Source organism: Phoenix dactylifera, chromosome 2 (assembly GCF_051530095.1).
Source record: "Phoenix dactylifera cultivar Ajwa chromosome 2, Ajwa_hap1_PhDact_Kaust_v1.1, whole genome shotgun sequence".
In the NCBI taxonomy this organism is placed as follows: domain Eukaryota; kingdom Viridiplantae; phylum Streptophyta; class Magnoliopsida; order Arecales; family Arecaceae; genus Phoenix; species Phoenix dactylifera.
Window position 1 is genome coordinate 7,745,297 of NC_143191.1, and position 15,184 is coordinate 7,760,480.

Here is a 15,184-nt window from a genome sequence, read left to right on the forward strand (position 1 = left end):
TGGCAGCTCCAACAAATAATCAACTGAACTACTCTTCATCTGCACTTGGCGCAATGATGCTAGTTTCAAATCTGCAGGAGATTCCGGGATTCCGGCTTCTCGTTTACCTGTTGCTACCTTTGTCTATTACAAACATACCTGCAGGAGATTCCGGGATTCCGGCTTCTCGTTTACCTGTTGCTAGCTTTATCTATTACAAACATACCAGTATGTATTCCCTTTGCTCAGGTATTTTCACTTGTTTAAATGCCTCGAATCAGGGCGTACACGACAATATTAAGATAACGAGCAAACTAATGTCATCACCAAAAAAGCAGTTGATTAGGATTACAATTTTTATGTAAGGTAATAAGTAACTCTTCACATGTACTGCATTAAAAAAATATAACTATCTATATACACTGGCTACATGCTATCATGATTTCAGCCTCCTAGCATTGAAGGGGCCTGGCTCTAGGACTCCTGAAAATCCACCTACATCAACTGCCTGCAAAAGAAATCTAACAATTAGATTTAGGTATATTTTGGAGTAAAAACACATTTTCATAGGCAAAAGACGTTGCGAATCCTTCCAATAGAATTGCAGGAAAAGAAAATCGACAAATTTAGAGCTGGTTCGGATGCCTTGGAAAGGTAACTAGAGATTAGGTCTTGAGATGCCATTAGTATGAATAACACCTTTATATTATTGATAATATGTTGATTTCATTAAGTCACTGAATAATAGTGCGAGTATGTCCACATGCCCAGGTACTGGCTAGCGAGAATGCTGTTCCACCGACCACCAATCCGTAGGCATTCCTGCTAACCCAACTGTGTCGCTTCTATTTTGAGGAGAAAATTGAGGAGGATCCCTCACTAAACCAAGCACAAGATCCAAGCCTCCAAGGCCCCATTCAATAAATAATCAAGAAAATAAAGATGATCATTAATGATATTCTCCTACTACAAAAGCAACACGTTCCAAGAGTAGCATTCACCAGTAGACAATCTTCAACACCCCAAGGAGGTCTCCAAGGCGGTGCAAAACCTCTGTTTCATTGAAGTTCTTACAAGGACCTGAAGACAGCATTCTTACAAGGTTTATTCTTGCCACAATCTTCTTTGATATTGCAGATGTTATGTAGGCTCTGGTTCATGTGTTGGGTGCAACTGTCAAATAAGCCAGGCAACTATGGGCAATAGACTAGCCTATAGCCTAGGCGGTCGCCTAGAAATAGACCTAGTACAAATTCGATCAGTCATTCTTTGATTCAAACACTTCATTTTTACAACTATTTCACTAAGTTAACATTTTAACCTACCTTGAAGTATATATTATGAACATTTAACAATCAAGTCTCCCTCAAGATATATTATAATTTGTTAGAATTTTACTAAATTCATAATAATAGCATACATTAGTGTTCTTTTAGTTCAAGTAGAGTTTGTTTTCTTAGTCATTTATATTGTTAGGCATTGGAGCTAACGTTGCTATTATGGTTTGCCAAACTGGTATGCACCATCTTTTACAAAGTATATCGCATCGTACGGTATTGTTATCAAACCAAGACTCTATATAGGAGGCATACTAAGTCTCGATACGCCAAACTGATCTTTGTACTAGGTGTACCGACATATACCAGCATGTCGTATGGGGTTGACGAAATTTAGTTGCTATTATTGAAGAAAAAATCATTTCTGTGATTACATGTTTAACACTTAAATCTAAGTTAATTTAATTTTTAAATGATAATTTTTTCTTGATCTTTAGTCAAGAGTTTCTGACTTACGTGTCATATAAGAAAGATTACAAGAAAATACTTCATACTATGTCTATATACATACATACGCATATATTTATGGATGCATTTGTGTGGATACATATTTAGCTACATACATGTGTGAATTATAGTTACACACACATGTACACTAATGTGGTTATATGTTTTTTCCAAAAACCCAAATTTTTATATGCAATTTACAAACTAATGTTACACTTGTATATATGCATTCAAATATAGTACTTATGCATGAACGAATTGTAGTTATACATATTTGTGAATGTAAGTGTGCTTATATTTGTTTTTACCTAAATTTATATATACAAACTAATATTACACATGTATATTCGTTTATATAAAGTACATATTCCTATATATATATATATATATATATATATATATATATATATATGAATCTTTGTGTACATGGATATATGAATGATGGTCCAGGCAAGGCTTACCTAAACTTATCACCCAGGTGGTAGGCCAGGCAACTAGGCGATCACATGTAACAACTATTTAGAAATAGGCAAGCCTATTTAGAAATTTAGAAATTTCCTATAATCAGAATACATGTACAAGTGGAAGCTATGGTTGAGGAAAGATCTTACAGGTCTCTGGTCAAATCTTAAATTACTTAATAAGTATTTGAGTTTCCAACAACTATAGTCGACAGAACTCGCTCAGTTTGCTTTATACGAGAACTGGAATTTGTTTGCCAAAATAAAAATATTGAGATAGATGTCTAATAATACAATAAAAAAAAAAGAATAAGAAATGAAATTATCGGTAAAAAGGTATGAGTAGTACTAATTGAAGACAAATTAAGAGGAAGATTTAGATGGCCTGGACATGTACAATATATATCGAGGAATATGCTAGTACGAAGAAGTAAATTGATACACATAGAAGAAAAGAGAGATAGAAGTACACTGAAAATCATATAAGATAAAATAGTGAGGAAGAACTTGATACTGTAGAGCAGAATGGATGAAAGGATTCAGGTGACCGTCCTCCTCAACTAGTTTGGAATTAAGATATAGTTAAGTTGTAGCCTATCTTCTGTGATGCACATGGTTAGAGACGTACAAACTCTCGCGCAAAGCTTCATGCACCATGGAAGAGGTTGTTTTCTCAATAAAGATATGCTAAAAAAAATATCTCGTAGGTTCCTAGATGAAATTAAATTAATTTTGTTCCTATGTTGCAAACTTAATGCAAAGTCAAAGGAGAAGCCAATGGAGCCTAACAAAGATTCCACCCCCCCTACTTCCAATCAGAAAACAAAAATAACATAAATTATATCGAGGAAAAGTTATTTATAAATCTGCAATTGAACCTTAAATTATTTTATAGTTTCTGAGCTACAAGCATCACATAAGCTCAGTGGGTGGGTTTTTTCTTATACGGAATAACATCATTGAGGAAAGATATCCATAGGTTCCTAGTTGAAACCCAATTATTTGTAAGTCCTGGATTGCACACTTAATGTGAAGTCAATGGAGCTGCCGATCTCATCTTGCTGTTGTCAGAGAAAAATTATTGGTAGTCCCTGGTTGTGTTAAATTACCAATAAGTCTCTAAGATTCATAACAAGTCAGCAAGTGCCCTAATTTTCCATATAAAACAACATGAACCTACACCTTGGAAACTAATCAAGATTTCCATCCACTACAGATCCATTCCCTAGATTAGTACCACGCTCCTGATCAATAAGCCTGCAATGTCAAGAATGGGCCACAGCTATGCACTGGGGCATATGCTGCTGCATCGTCTGCTCCTTGAGCAACATTCTCGAAGTAAGATACTTGCATAAAACCTCCCAGGATGAGAACAAATGAAAAAGTTTTTTGTTTGCTATCCACTAGCAATATGTTTCCACATCGCTGCTTCTTATTTTCATTAGATTACTTGTAATAATCTACCCCAACTCCTATAAATGCATTTGGTGAGGCATCAACATAATCTAAGTCACCAGTAACGTTTTCTGCAACATTTGCAGCATAACAGGCATTGCTAAGAAGAAGAAGAAGAAGCATAACAGGCATTTCAAGCCAATAGATATGATAGAGAACTTGCAGTTAAACAAACTTCATCGAACTCTCATCCATGTCAGAAAAAACTTCTCAAAACAAATAAACAGCATAATTTTACATTGCAACTATTTACCACCTAACTGGAACACCATACCAAAGCAAAGACTAACGAAAAACCCCATAGTTACTTCGCAAGAATCTAACCATCTATGCCTGCTCTTGGAGGACTACATATGTTTTTCATGCCCCAACTGCAAATGAAGAAAGAAAAGGAGTTAAGGCCTCTCTGGGATAAAAATAAGTTGATTCAACACATAAAATGCTTTTGTAGGGAGATAGAGCAAATCAGCAGCATACCTCAGTTAGCCATTCATTAACCATCAAGGGTGAAAACAAGGGAAGAGAAGAGGTTAAAGACTGTTTGCAGCTTCTTCCATCACCTCTGCGGTTGATCTGAACTTGAGGTTCCTGCAGGAGGTGGTGTGGACATGCGGCTTGCGGACCCATTCTCAGCAGGGGGAGCAACTCCCCATTTTCCTTCAGATTCTAGTGGCTCCAATACATGGACACCACCGTCTGTCAGGCCTACGGCAAATTGATTTGGTTCCGATGGATGTGCAGCAACCACAAGTGGATGAACAGTTGTGCTGGCATACAGAAACACAGAAATCAGCAATAACCCCCAATGATGACAATTCATTAATGTCTACAGCCTCAGTCAGGCATAGCATTACAAGACTAAATTGCAGGTCTTTTTATCTTGCAGATCATATAAATAATCAAGACATGCATAAATAGCACCCATCAATAAACAATGGTCACAGTCATAGCCATCAGACTTGCCCTAGTTATATCAGGTGGGTTTATAATTTCCTTATTCACCAATTATTTGTAGTTTTAGTTGTCAGTTTTGGTCAGTTAACCTGCTTTATATTCTTAACCACATGTTTCTTTTGATGTTAACCACCTATGGAATGGACAATGGAGCAATAAGGAAAACAAAATGACCATGTGAAAAGACAAGTGACCCCATTCAATGAGTAAAAGATAGCATGCATCATCAAGTATAATAGCATATGATTAACATCGCTAGTGACTGCTGACTAATAGAAAAGAAATAAATGATTTCCATCCCATTTTTTTGGCAACCAAAGAATGCCAAGCACCTACTATGCTTATAGACTATTCATCAGCCAAAATTACACTAAAGAGAAAGAAAAAGGAAAATTTTCTTATATGCAAAATGATTCTCTGGATAAATACCTGACATTGGCAGGGAGATAAGCAGCTGGAAGAATCCGACATCTCAGTCGGAGGTTTGCAGCACTAAATATGCAAATGGTTGCATCCAGGAAACTAACATATATCAATTGACTGTCGCATGAGAATGTGGCATGCGAGATAGGCGCAGAACCTTCATGAGTGACCCACTAAAAGACAAAAAAATCATCAGCATATGGAGGCACGAAACCTGTATTTCCCAAATTTCCAATCTAAAAATAAGAATACCTTATTCACACACTCTAGCTTAGCAGTTTCATATATAGCAATTTGGGTCTCATGTACAACTAAGAAGTGTATCTGATCCTGATGGAACTGAACGCGTGTATCTGATATAGTGGATGGAGTCCGTCCAGAGGGTATCTGCAAAAATCTGCTCCTCTGTTTCTCCCATCCATCAGTTCCCCACACACAAATCTGCAGCAAGAAACCAGATGTATTGCATAAGTCAGCCAAAGTCCAAAGTATCATTTGTTGATTTCATTTGCTAGACAATATAGCAAGTGATGATAAAAGAGATGGTCCCAGTGCAGCATGAAGGGAATTTCCATCATTTACCTGAGCATCAGCTCCAGATGAGACCAACACATTTAATACATTTGAAAAGGCAAGACCAGTAATTCTTTTTGAATGGCCTCTAAGCTTGCTCTTGACCTGCATAAGATAAATACCTTAGAATCAGATGTTTCTTTCGTATCAGATAGCATCACAAACAATGCCTTTTGTGGGAGTACCTCATCAACTCGGACATTATAGATCTGAATTGTGGAGTCATCCATTCCTATAGCAATTATATTGTTGTCTTGAGGATGGAATGCGAGAAATGTTGCTGCCGGTGGTGGAGGCATGAATGTTGTCATGGTCTGCACTCGTCAAGGATAAATCAAAATGATTGACCTTAAAGACAAGGTAAGATACTAAGATTCAACCTTGGCATGACATGTTTTCTAAGACACACAAGGTGAGATTCTAAGACACAAACCTTGACATGATATGTTTTCTAACAGCTTACAAAGCCTACCTTAAATGTCATCATGTTGAATAGGGAAATTTTTCCTCCCGATGCTGACATGACATAAGAATCATTCTTTGATAAAGCAAAGCAAGGAACTGCTTCTTCAGGATTTGTATCAGTTATTTCATTAGTCATCAATATGCCACTCGGGGGTTGCCATAATTGAGGGGCGACGCTTGCTGTAGCCTACAAAATGTAGCATTTGTGTGAAAACCTATTACCAATATTTCTAATTCAAGAAAAAGCTTGGCATGATATGGGGCAATTATCATTTCCTTTACCTTTCCACTTGAATTCCGTTCATTACGAGGCCACTTCCAAAGCAGATGAATGGCATTGGATGCTAGAGCCAAGATGGCAACTCCAGAATTGGTATAAATCAATCTTACAATCTGTAATGGCAAGAAATCTGATCAGAATCTTCAAATGTTCTTACATGGTAACCAACAAATCTTGAAGCCGAAATGGTCAAAAAGAAAATACGGCCAAAGCTAAGGTATATGTTGTCAGTGTCTGTTTGTATGGTGTAAAATAAAAACATGAATAGAAATGCATATTTAATTGTGCAGATAAAACACAAAATGCTACCATCTGTACTTTGCATTAATTAATTGTGCAGCTAAAATACAAAAGGATGGTGATGTAAATCAGCACAGAGCATGGGGCACCTTGATTCCATTTGGCTTTTGTCTTAAAAGGCCATAACCACATTATGACAGAAATGAAAATGTGGATCTCAGAATTTATAGATCTTACAATATAATCATACTTGATTACTCCTTGATGATCGGGTCTACAAGTAGTAAAGATATGATTTTGAGGAAATGAAAATGACGAGATAGACACAATCAAGCTCATAATTGTAAAAGCAAGTCCCTAACAATAGGAAGCCTATATCTGAGTGTTGAATAAACTATGCAGAAAAGGGGGAAGAAACTAAAAAATAGGCTGAAATCTCATCTCTTTTCTTTAGCAACTTCAAAATAACAATTCTCCTACATATAAAAGCCATGATAATTTAAAAAATAAGAAACCTAAAATTAGTCTGGTCTACTAATTTAACTGTAGGAAGTATTCAATTTAGATATAGGACAGGTGTATGTTCTGGCCAAAGAACAGCATTCTAATATATATCGGACTTGTAGATAAAGTGTCTTAATTAACATCAAAGTGCATCTACCAAAACAAACACTCAAAGTACAGGAATGAAGCTTTTAGTGTCCAACATGTTTCCATACTTGAATCCTGTTTTCCAAAAACATTTATTCTATCAATTACTAAAAATTCCTTGTTTCCATGATTCATTCTCTTCTGCACTACTTTAACTGTGTTTCCTAAGCTTCGAACTATGCCATTTGAATAACTGATGTATTATAAATTTTAATGAAGAATTTTCCCGATTCGCATATGTTTCAACAGTTCAATTGTCTTAAATTAAAAGACAACTCTCCAGTCTGAAGATGAAGACAGACAACCAGCAGTTATGTACGTGATACATAAGAATGCTAAAGCACATGATTAATCAAATAGACACAGAGAATTCAACATGGATGTGTGCTCGCAAGTGAGAAGCAAATCGAAAAAGAATTGGAGTCTGCTCAATGAAGTGATAACAGTAAAACCAGTTAAAATTTCAATAAAACTATTTGTGCAGAGGATAAAAAAGTACAATATAATAAAATGAGTTAAAATTAAGATAAATCCAATTTATAATTCATTCCAATCTTAATGAATTATGCCTCCAAGTCTACCGCAAACATATCATAGTGAATAGAAAGAATTACTATAAACTGGAAAGAACTATTTAAAATTCGGCATCATCTATGACCTTGTATATGACAAGAACTGCAAAATAAAACCTTCTGCCTCAATAAGCGCATTTGCCTAGAGGTGTAGCCTTAAAAACTTAAAAGATGCGGAAAATGTAAGAAGCAAAAAAAATTGGCGTCCTTGATTTGAATAATAGATCCACAACGCAGTTACTAAAGTGCAGCATAGATCAGTTTTCAAACAGATACTGAGAGATAATTCTGAAATTATTGCTAGCAATATAGGCAAAAGGTGAAAACCATACCTTGCTTGTTCTCAAATTATCCATCAGCCTCAAGGATCGACATTGAGTTGGTTCACTGATTTCTGTAAGCTTCCAGATCTTTGATTTGTCCATAGATTCATCAGTTAATCTAGGTTTTACATCCACCATGTTTCTGTTGTCTCCATTCTATCAAATTGAATAAGAAGTTAGTGTGACCGAGTTTGTAGATCTTTTTTTTTTTTCTGAGTTTGAATAATGAATAATATGGTATAGATTTATGAATAATAAAATTATAATTTAGAAAAAGTTACATATGAAATAAAGAGCCAGAGATATCAACAAACCGTTCCAGCTATAGCCACTGCAGGAGCAGCTCTCTCTGTTATTCCAGAACTTGTTGCAACAGCAGCAGCAGATAATGGGCATATTATAGGCTGCATAAAAACAAACAATATGATATGATATCCTTCTGCAGCTGTCAAGCACAATTAATCAGGCATAAGAACTACCTTTGTCACTGACTCTGAAACAGCCCTTGAAGGATCAAAAGAACGATTTTCAAATGTGCGCAACAAACGAAGTCCATCAGCATTTGCCAGGATTTTTATCCCATTATCATGTGTAGATACAGCCAGCAATGTACCCTCCTTGTTGAAGCGTATACGTGGACTTGCCTAAAAAGACAGAAATTGAAGCTAAACAATATCAGTTCGTGTTTTTTCCCCTATGAGAGGTTACTAAAATAAACGATAAGATGCCACAAAATAACTTACTGGTAGACCACCCTCAGCATCAACAGTTGTCAAAAGATTAGTACCGTCCATATCCCAGAACTTGATTAAGAACTCATCACCAGCAGCCAAAAACCGATTCCTAGTGGTATCAAATTGCACAACACCCAAAGATCGTTTTCGAAATCCTTGATAGGTCCTCTTGACAGCTCCCTCACTTTCATTCCATTCCACAATGAATGATTCACCTTCTTTGCTGGTCCCACATGAAAAGAGCCTACAAAAAGTTTTAGAAGAAACTTCAGTTGCTAGAAACCATATAATTGCAGAGGATCTTGAATTTTCACTAACAAAAACTGCCACCCCAGAAAATAAACCTGGAACCATCAGCACTATATGCCATTGTAGTACACCAGTGACCTGGAGCGTCATAATCCACTCTGGAACCCAAATTGTCATACAACCATGCCTTTATTTTTCCATCTAATGCTGTTGAAAAGATGAACTACGCAATCCAGAAGAAAAAAAAAATCAACACATCATCAATGATAATGATTATAAAAAAACAACACAAAAGCTGGTTTTGTTTAACTTGATTTATAAATCATAAAAGGATTTCTTGCCTGAATGTTCTCCTTGTAGTGTGGGCAAACGGAATAAACAGGTGCCTCATGACCTTCAAAGGTATACTGTCTGGTACCAGTCGTTGCGTCCCATACCTGACTTTTTACAGCTAGAGTCACTAGGTGCTTTAAGGATATCTGATTGTATATACTTCTGTCATACTTTACAAACCAACCTTAATTGTCTTATCATCTCCACAGGTTATTATGCATAGTTGCTTATTAGGATGCGCAAATGCAATATCATTGACGCCACCAACATGAGCATCGATCTGCAACATGAAAAGTAATATCAACAGAAGACATTAATAAAAAAGCAACTAACTAAAATAAGCAGAGATAGTAATGGAATCAATATAGGCTGTTTGTAATTTTCATACCTCCAAGTGCTGCCTGATATCATCACCACTATGATAAGAATATATTTGTACAATATGCCTTGAATAAGCAACACCTAGAAGATGATAAGAAGGTATTAATATGCCAAAGTCAATATGAATGTTACCATTCTTTTGGGTGTACATAATTGGTATTTGAAGAAAGAAACTTCTTGTTTTGTAACCTTACCGAACAAGGAGCCATCTGGGCTCCATATTATGCGGTTAACTGATACACCAGGATCCTTGACCAGAGAAGCCTGAGCATCATGGAGTCGAATTTCAGATTTTTGTGGCAATATAATAATTAAGTGTGAAGAAGCACAAGTTGGTACTGGAATACATTTTAGTATCATATAGATGGAACAAACCTGTAGAGACATAGGACAAGCTCCAAGTTCCCAAACCTTGAAATTCCTTAGAACTAATCTCTCCCTTGAACCAACATCCCATAATCCAATGTCACCCACATTTGTACCAACTAAACCATGACAGAAGCAAAAGATGAGTGCCAGCATGAGAAAGCAATCACAGAAGCTGTTTTTATTTTGATGAACCCCTAAAGGAAACCAAAAACATGGTATAACTAGAACAGTTACAGTAACGCACCAAGGAGAAGGGTCTGCTGGATTGGATGAAAATCCATGCTCATGGGAGTCGAGCCCTGACTTAATGTGCGTGCAACAGTTTTGGGCAAGTCATCCAGCATGTACATAGCCTGACTATGATTCTGAGGATATGTAACTGGCAATATATTTACAGGAAGATTTACCTGCATTGAGTGTTGAGTCAACAGAAAGGTCAGAATAACTAAATAAACAAGATATCAATTCTAGATGATCTTTAAAGAAAAACACTACTAAGCAGAATTAGATGGTAATATAATTGGGATAGAAGCATTTAACAAACCTCATCAGAAATCCCAATGGGCCTTGTTCTTTTGGATACATGATCAGAATCTGCTGATGGGTAATCTACAGCAGGGTTAGCAGTCGGAGGTGTTCTAGGATGTTTTAGAATTGCAGCTACACAAAGGATTTAAAACAATTCAAAGTAACAAAATAAGTGGTTTTACCAATCATATCGATATCTATAACATGTTGCGGTCATCTTCTACTAGCATAAATGAGTAGGTGATGTTACCAGGATTTGTAGGAGCACTGATTCCAATGGCACCACCAGAGACAGCTGGATGAGTTACACCTGATGAATTAGACATCCAACCAGCCAAAGGTGCAGGAACTGGTGCTGGCGCAGTTTGAAAAGGCTGAAAACAATTTATATCAAGTATTTTAGTTTGATGTGGTGAACAAGAAAAGTAGCCTACAAATTTAACTTAGTTTAGTTACCCCATGTGCACCCAAGGGAGGAAAAACTCCTGCTTTAGGTATGGATCCAAGCAGTGGGTTATTCGCTGGTGACGGGGCCCGTGCACCATTTGGTTGGCCACAAGAGTGATCAACAAAAAGGGTTTTAATATCAGGATTTGGCCGAGGGTTCTTGCAGAGCTGGTGCTGCCAGTTTAAGCTGCCAAATCAAATAACAAAATCAACTCCTTTCAAAACCGAATATAGATAAATAATATTTTGCAGCCAAGATGTCAGTTGCATTCAATGCTAGAACAAATAAGCAACAAATTAAACATTACCTTCCATATTCACCGTCAAAGGCTTGCAAGTCATTCACCAAAAAATTAAAAAAAAGACTAGCAAGCCAGAACAGAACTTGCCCAAATATCTCATTTATGAAAGCAAGCACCGGCAAGTTCGTTGTGTATACACGAATGTGCATGCACAAATATGCACACAAACAACATATATAAGAAAGCAAAAGAATAAATATGTATACATAGGTCCAGGAGTTTCCATATGCATAATCAAATGCATATCTATACCGTGTTAAAAAGCATAAGTCCAGGCCTCTAGGTATGCCAAATTTACCCATATAGGAGATCGAATTTTTTGCTTATTAAAACTTTATATAGAGTAGGTCATACACACAGGTTAAATTTGAATAATATATAGTTCTCTTAGTGGACAAGAATACTATTCAATTTTATAGATGGAAATCATATCTCATCCTAATCCTCTCTTTGCTAACCACCTGCCTTACTCTTACTCTCTCCAAATAACATATTTTTCTTTTTATCTATTATCTATTTCCTCTCTGAACAAATAATTATTTTGCATGTCATTTTGAAACACAACATGCACTACACACATGCCCATATAGATTAGTATGTGCATGTGTTTGTCTGTGTTTTGTGTGCATGGAAGGAGAGGAACGTAGTGCTGGAAGCAGAAAACAGCAAATAGACAGCAAAACAGGCAATATTGAAACAAGAACAAGAACAATAGATTCTAGGGTTTGTAAACCACTAACTTCTGAAACAAGAATAAGATGGTTGCTGAATTTGAGTCTAAAAGACTATTTATACTAGGGTTACAGCAGTTCTCAAATCTCAGCCTTGATGATAAATAACCCTAACTAATCTTAGCCATCCAAACTCCTTATAAGTCACATTCTAGTCAGAAGACTACCTAATATAACTAGAGACATAATTTCTAACCATAGACTAAACTAATCAAATAACAAATTAAAAGCAGCTAACTAAGCAAACTCCTTGGATGCTCCTGCATCACATTGTAAGCCAACCCAGATGCATATCTTAAAGTGGCTTCGTCTTATTTGAAATCCAATATCCAAAATAACTTCAAACCAAACAGTTGAGCCATCATTAAATCCGTAACCCATCCTACTGAATATATTCAAGATATTTCTTTTTGGGGGGGGCTAAATTTTATGACAGAGAGTTAGCAATTGGAGGAAATTTAGCTCATGGGTACATTTGAAGAAGGAATGGTGCAGCGCCTACCATGTGAGCATGGAGCAAATTTAATGAACCCTAAATTTCGCATGATATAGGCAAATTGAAATATCACATTTCACAACATTGTTGAATATTCTATGGTCATCATGAAATGCATTGCATATTGCTTTGAAAGTAATTTATATGGTAAAAATATCCTAATAGAAGAGGAGGAATAATCTTAACCTTCTTTTCTCATTTCTTTGTTTGATATCATTCTCCTCTTTTTATCTTAAAGTTACTTACTATCTTCCATAAATTCTAAGCAAATATAGAGACTTTCAGAAGTAGCAATTTGGTTTAAGAAGGGATCAAAGTATTTGCTGCAATTATGAAGTCAGGTTTATATGTTACATATTTTTTCTTTCCATGTTCCTTTCACCTGGATTTTGATTTATTTTTAACTATTCTTGCATAAAAATCATCTAAAAATAAGATATCAAAAACCACACGATTCATTACAATTCTTTTAGTGCATGAATTGCACATGCCCAACTGCTAGTTAGACTACAAAATTAAAGAATAACCTACTGAATCTCACCTTTGATTAATGAGAGTGCGCAATCTGGAACTTTTTAGGGTGGGAAACTGCAGTTTGTCACGGAACAGGGGGTTTGCTTCGATCAGTTTCTTAAGCTCGACAAGCATTATTGCTCTTGCCGATTTTGTATCACCATATTTAGAAAGTTGCTCATTCTCCCTGTGACATACGCACATTGCTGTCCATCAAGCAAGGAAGAAGAAAGAAAACAGCTAAGACATTAAAACCTCATACCTGAAGTTCTCTAAAGTCAGAAGTTGCGTAATTTCCTTAAACAACTCCTCATTGAATGAGGCAAAAACTTTCAAATCCTTCACAAGGATGTCAACTGCCTTCGCCCGATCATGCCTAGATGTAGAAATTTCATCAAAATCTTATCTAAAAATGCTTTCATGCACGAGAGAGAGAGAGAGAGAGAGAGGGAGGGAGGGAGGGAGAGAGCGCTTCAAAACAAAGTACAAGAGACACAAATTTGAATATACGGAGCTTACTTATCCAATGCTTCGAGGTACTTCTGCTTCCGAATTTCAAAGAAAATCTTCATCGAATAGCGATTGTCGTCAACCTTGGTAAAACCAGAGAGGTACCGCTCGACCTCATCCCAATTACCATTGTGCACTTCGTCCTCAAAATACTTCATGTTAAAATAGAAACCAGACTCCTGCTCAAGCCTGTAAAACCAAAAAATAAAAAAATAAAAAAATAAAAAAACGCAGAGCAACTACAAAACAAAGAAAAAGGCACCATCAACAACCAAAGATTGAATCTTTAACAAGTAAACGCACTTGTGAACAGTCTCTTTGAACTTCTCCTCATCAAGGAACTGCAGGATCAGGAAAACCAACTCTCTACTTAGAGAAGACATCGTGGCCCCTCTAATCTCCGCCTTCAAACCTTAAATCTTCAAAAAAAAAAAAAAAGAGCAAACAAATCAACAGATCCTATCACAAAAACCATAAAACAAAGATCACGACCACATCTTGGAGTACACGCAGATCGAAGTTCAAGAAATTATAAAATTCGGTTCATCGGAGCATTTCAAATGGAATTAAAACCAAAAAGAACCAAGAAAACAACACCACAAAGCCCAAAAACTCCTGTGTCGTGTCTACAGAGATCTATATCGGAGACAGGAATCGAGGTCCAAAAGGCTAGGTTTTTGATGGATCGGCATCGCAAAAGATGCTTCAATTAGGCGGATTCGAGGAAGAAAAAGATCGAGGAAAAGAAAGGCGGAGGAAAAAAGGGGGAAAAGCAGAAACTTACAGACGAAGATTCCACAGAAAAACAAGAAAAAATTGGGGGGGGGGGGGGGGGGGGGGGGGGGAATCAGAGCTCACCCCCAACAGCCGAAGGCCGGGGAGAGAGATCGATCCAAAGCGGCGAAGACCAGCGGCGAGATTGATCCCTTTCTCTACAATTAATAGTTAACATAAAGAGAAAAAATCCCACGAAAATTATCCCATCTATGGCTCAGAGGTGCCGGATTTATAGCCAGCGAAGGCAGAAGACAAGAGAGCAGGCGATAAGTAGCTCTACATATCATCGATACCCTCTCCACCAATAAAACGATAGGCTATCACCGGCATCAAGGAAAGGTTTGCGGTGGGCCCATATAAGCCGGCGACGTTTTAATTAGACTTTACCCCAGCAGAATCTGCGACTCTGCCCACCATAACGGGTGAGGCGATCAGCTGTCTCACTGTAAACTTAAACTAATCATACGAATCAATAACAAATCGAAACGTGTCAAATGGTATGCAAATTTTTTTGCGACAGCATATGCTGTATTCGTGTTTGGAGTGAGGAGCGTCTCATGCCTTAAATGACAAGAGACGAGGAGGCTGATCAGCTGAGTCGTCTCAAACGTGATACAATCATATCAACCAATCATGACTTAACACGTACTCATT

General features: G+C 36.8%; 1 protein-coding gene across 3 annotated transcripts; it reads right to left on the reverse strand.

Annotated features, from left to right (window-relative positions):
• Positions 1–3,795: 3,795 nt before the first annotated feature.
• On the reverse strand, positions 3,796–14,836 carry LOC103715883 (protein TPR3). 3 transcript variants are annotated; one of them, XM_088715174.1, is made up of 27 exons: positions 14,612–14,836; positions 14,057–14,172; positions 13,763–13,942; positions 13,506–13,619; positions 13,272–13,430; positions 11,211–11,388; positions 11,005–11,128; positions 10,771–10,886; positions 10,471–10,633; positions 10,233–10,342; positions 10,052–10,121; positions 9,865–9,938; positions 9,661–9,756; positions 9,485–9,580; positions 9,239–9,366; positions 8,904–9,138; positions 8,640–8,804; positions 8,475–8,564; positions 8,170–8,316; positions 6,377–6,487; positions 6,102–6,281; positions 5,815–5,943; positions 5,639–5,734; positions 5,309–5,497; positions 5,063–5,229; positions 4,157–4,446; positions 3,796–4,050 (listed from the first exon to the last, which is right to left on the reverse strand). In XM_088715174.1, exons 2-26 carry the CDS (start codon positions 14,134–14,136, stop codon positions 4,236–4,238), a joined length of 3,408 nt encoding a protein of 1,135 aa, XP_088571300.1. In that variant the 5' UTR covers positions 14,137–14,172; positions 14,612–14,836; the 3' UTR covers positions 3,796–4,050; positions 4,157–4,235. The 3 variants fall into 3 exon arrangements, with proteins under 3 accessions (XP_088571300.1, XP_088571301.1, XP_088571302.1); XM_088715175.1 differs by having other exon boundaries at positions 14,538–14,736; XM_088715176.1 differs by lacking the exon at positions 14,612–14,836 and adding an exon at positions 14,351–14,469.
• Positions 14,837–15,184: the final 348 nt, after the last annotated feature.

Bases quoted from the DNA above. Each gene is read 5' to 3' on its own strand.
- LOC103715883 (XM_088715174.1), bottom strand. From the start codon at position 14,136: ATGTCTTCTCTAAGTAGAGAGTTGGTTTTCCTGATCCTGCAGTTCCTT. The intron at 13,431-13,505 runs GTATGAGGTTTT...CGTATGTCACAG, and splicing joins CTGACTTTAGAGAACTTCAG to GGAGAATGAGCAACTTTCTA. The intron at 4,447-5,062 runs GTATTTATCCAG...TCTGTATGCCAG, and splicing joins TATCTCCCTGCCAATGTCAG to CACAACTGTTCATCCACTTG.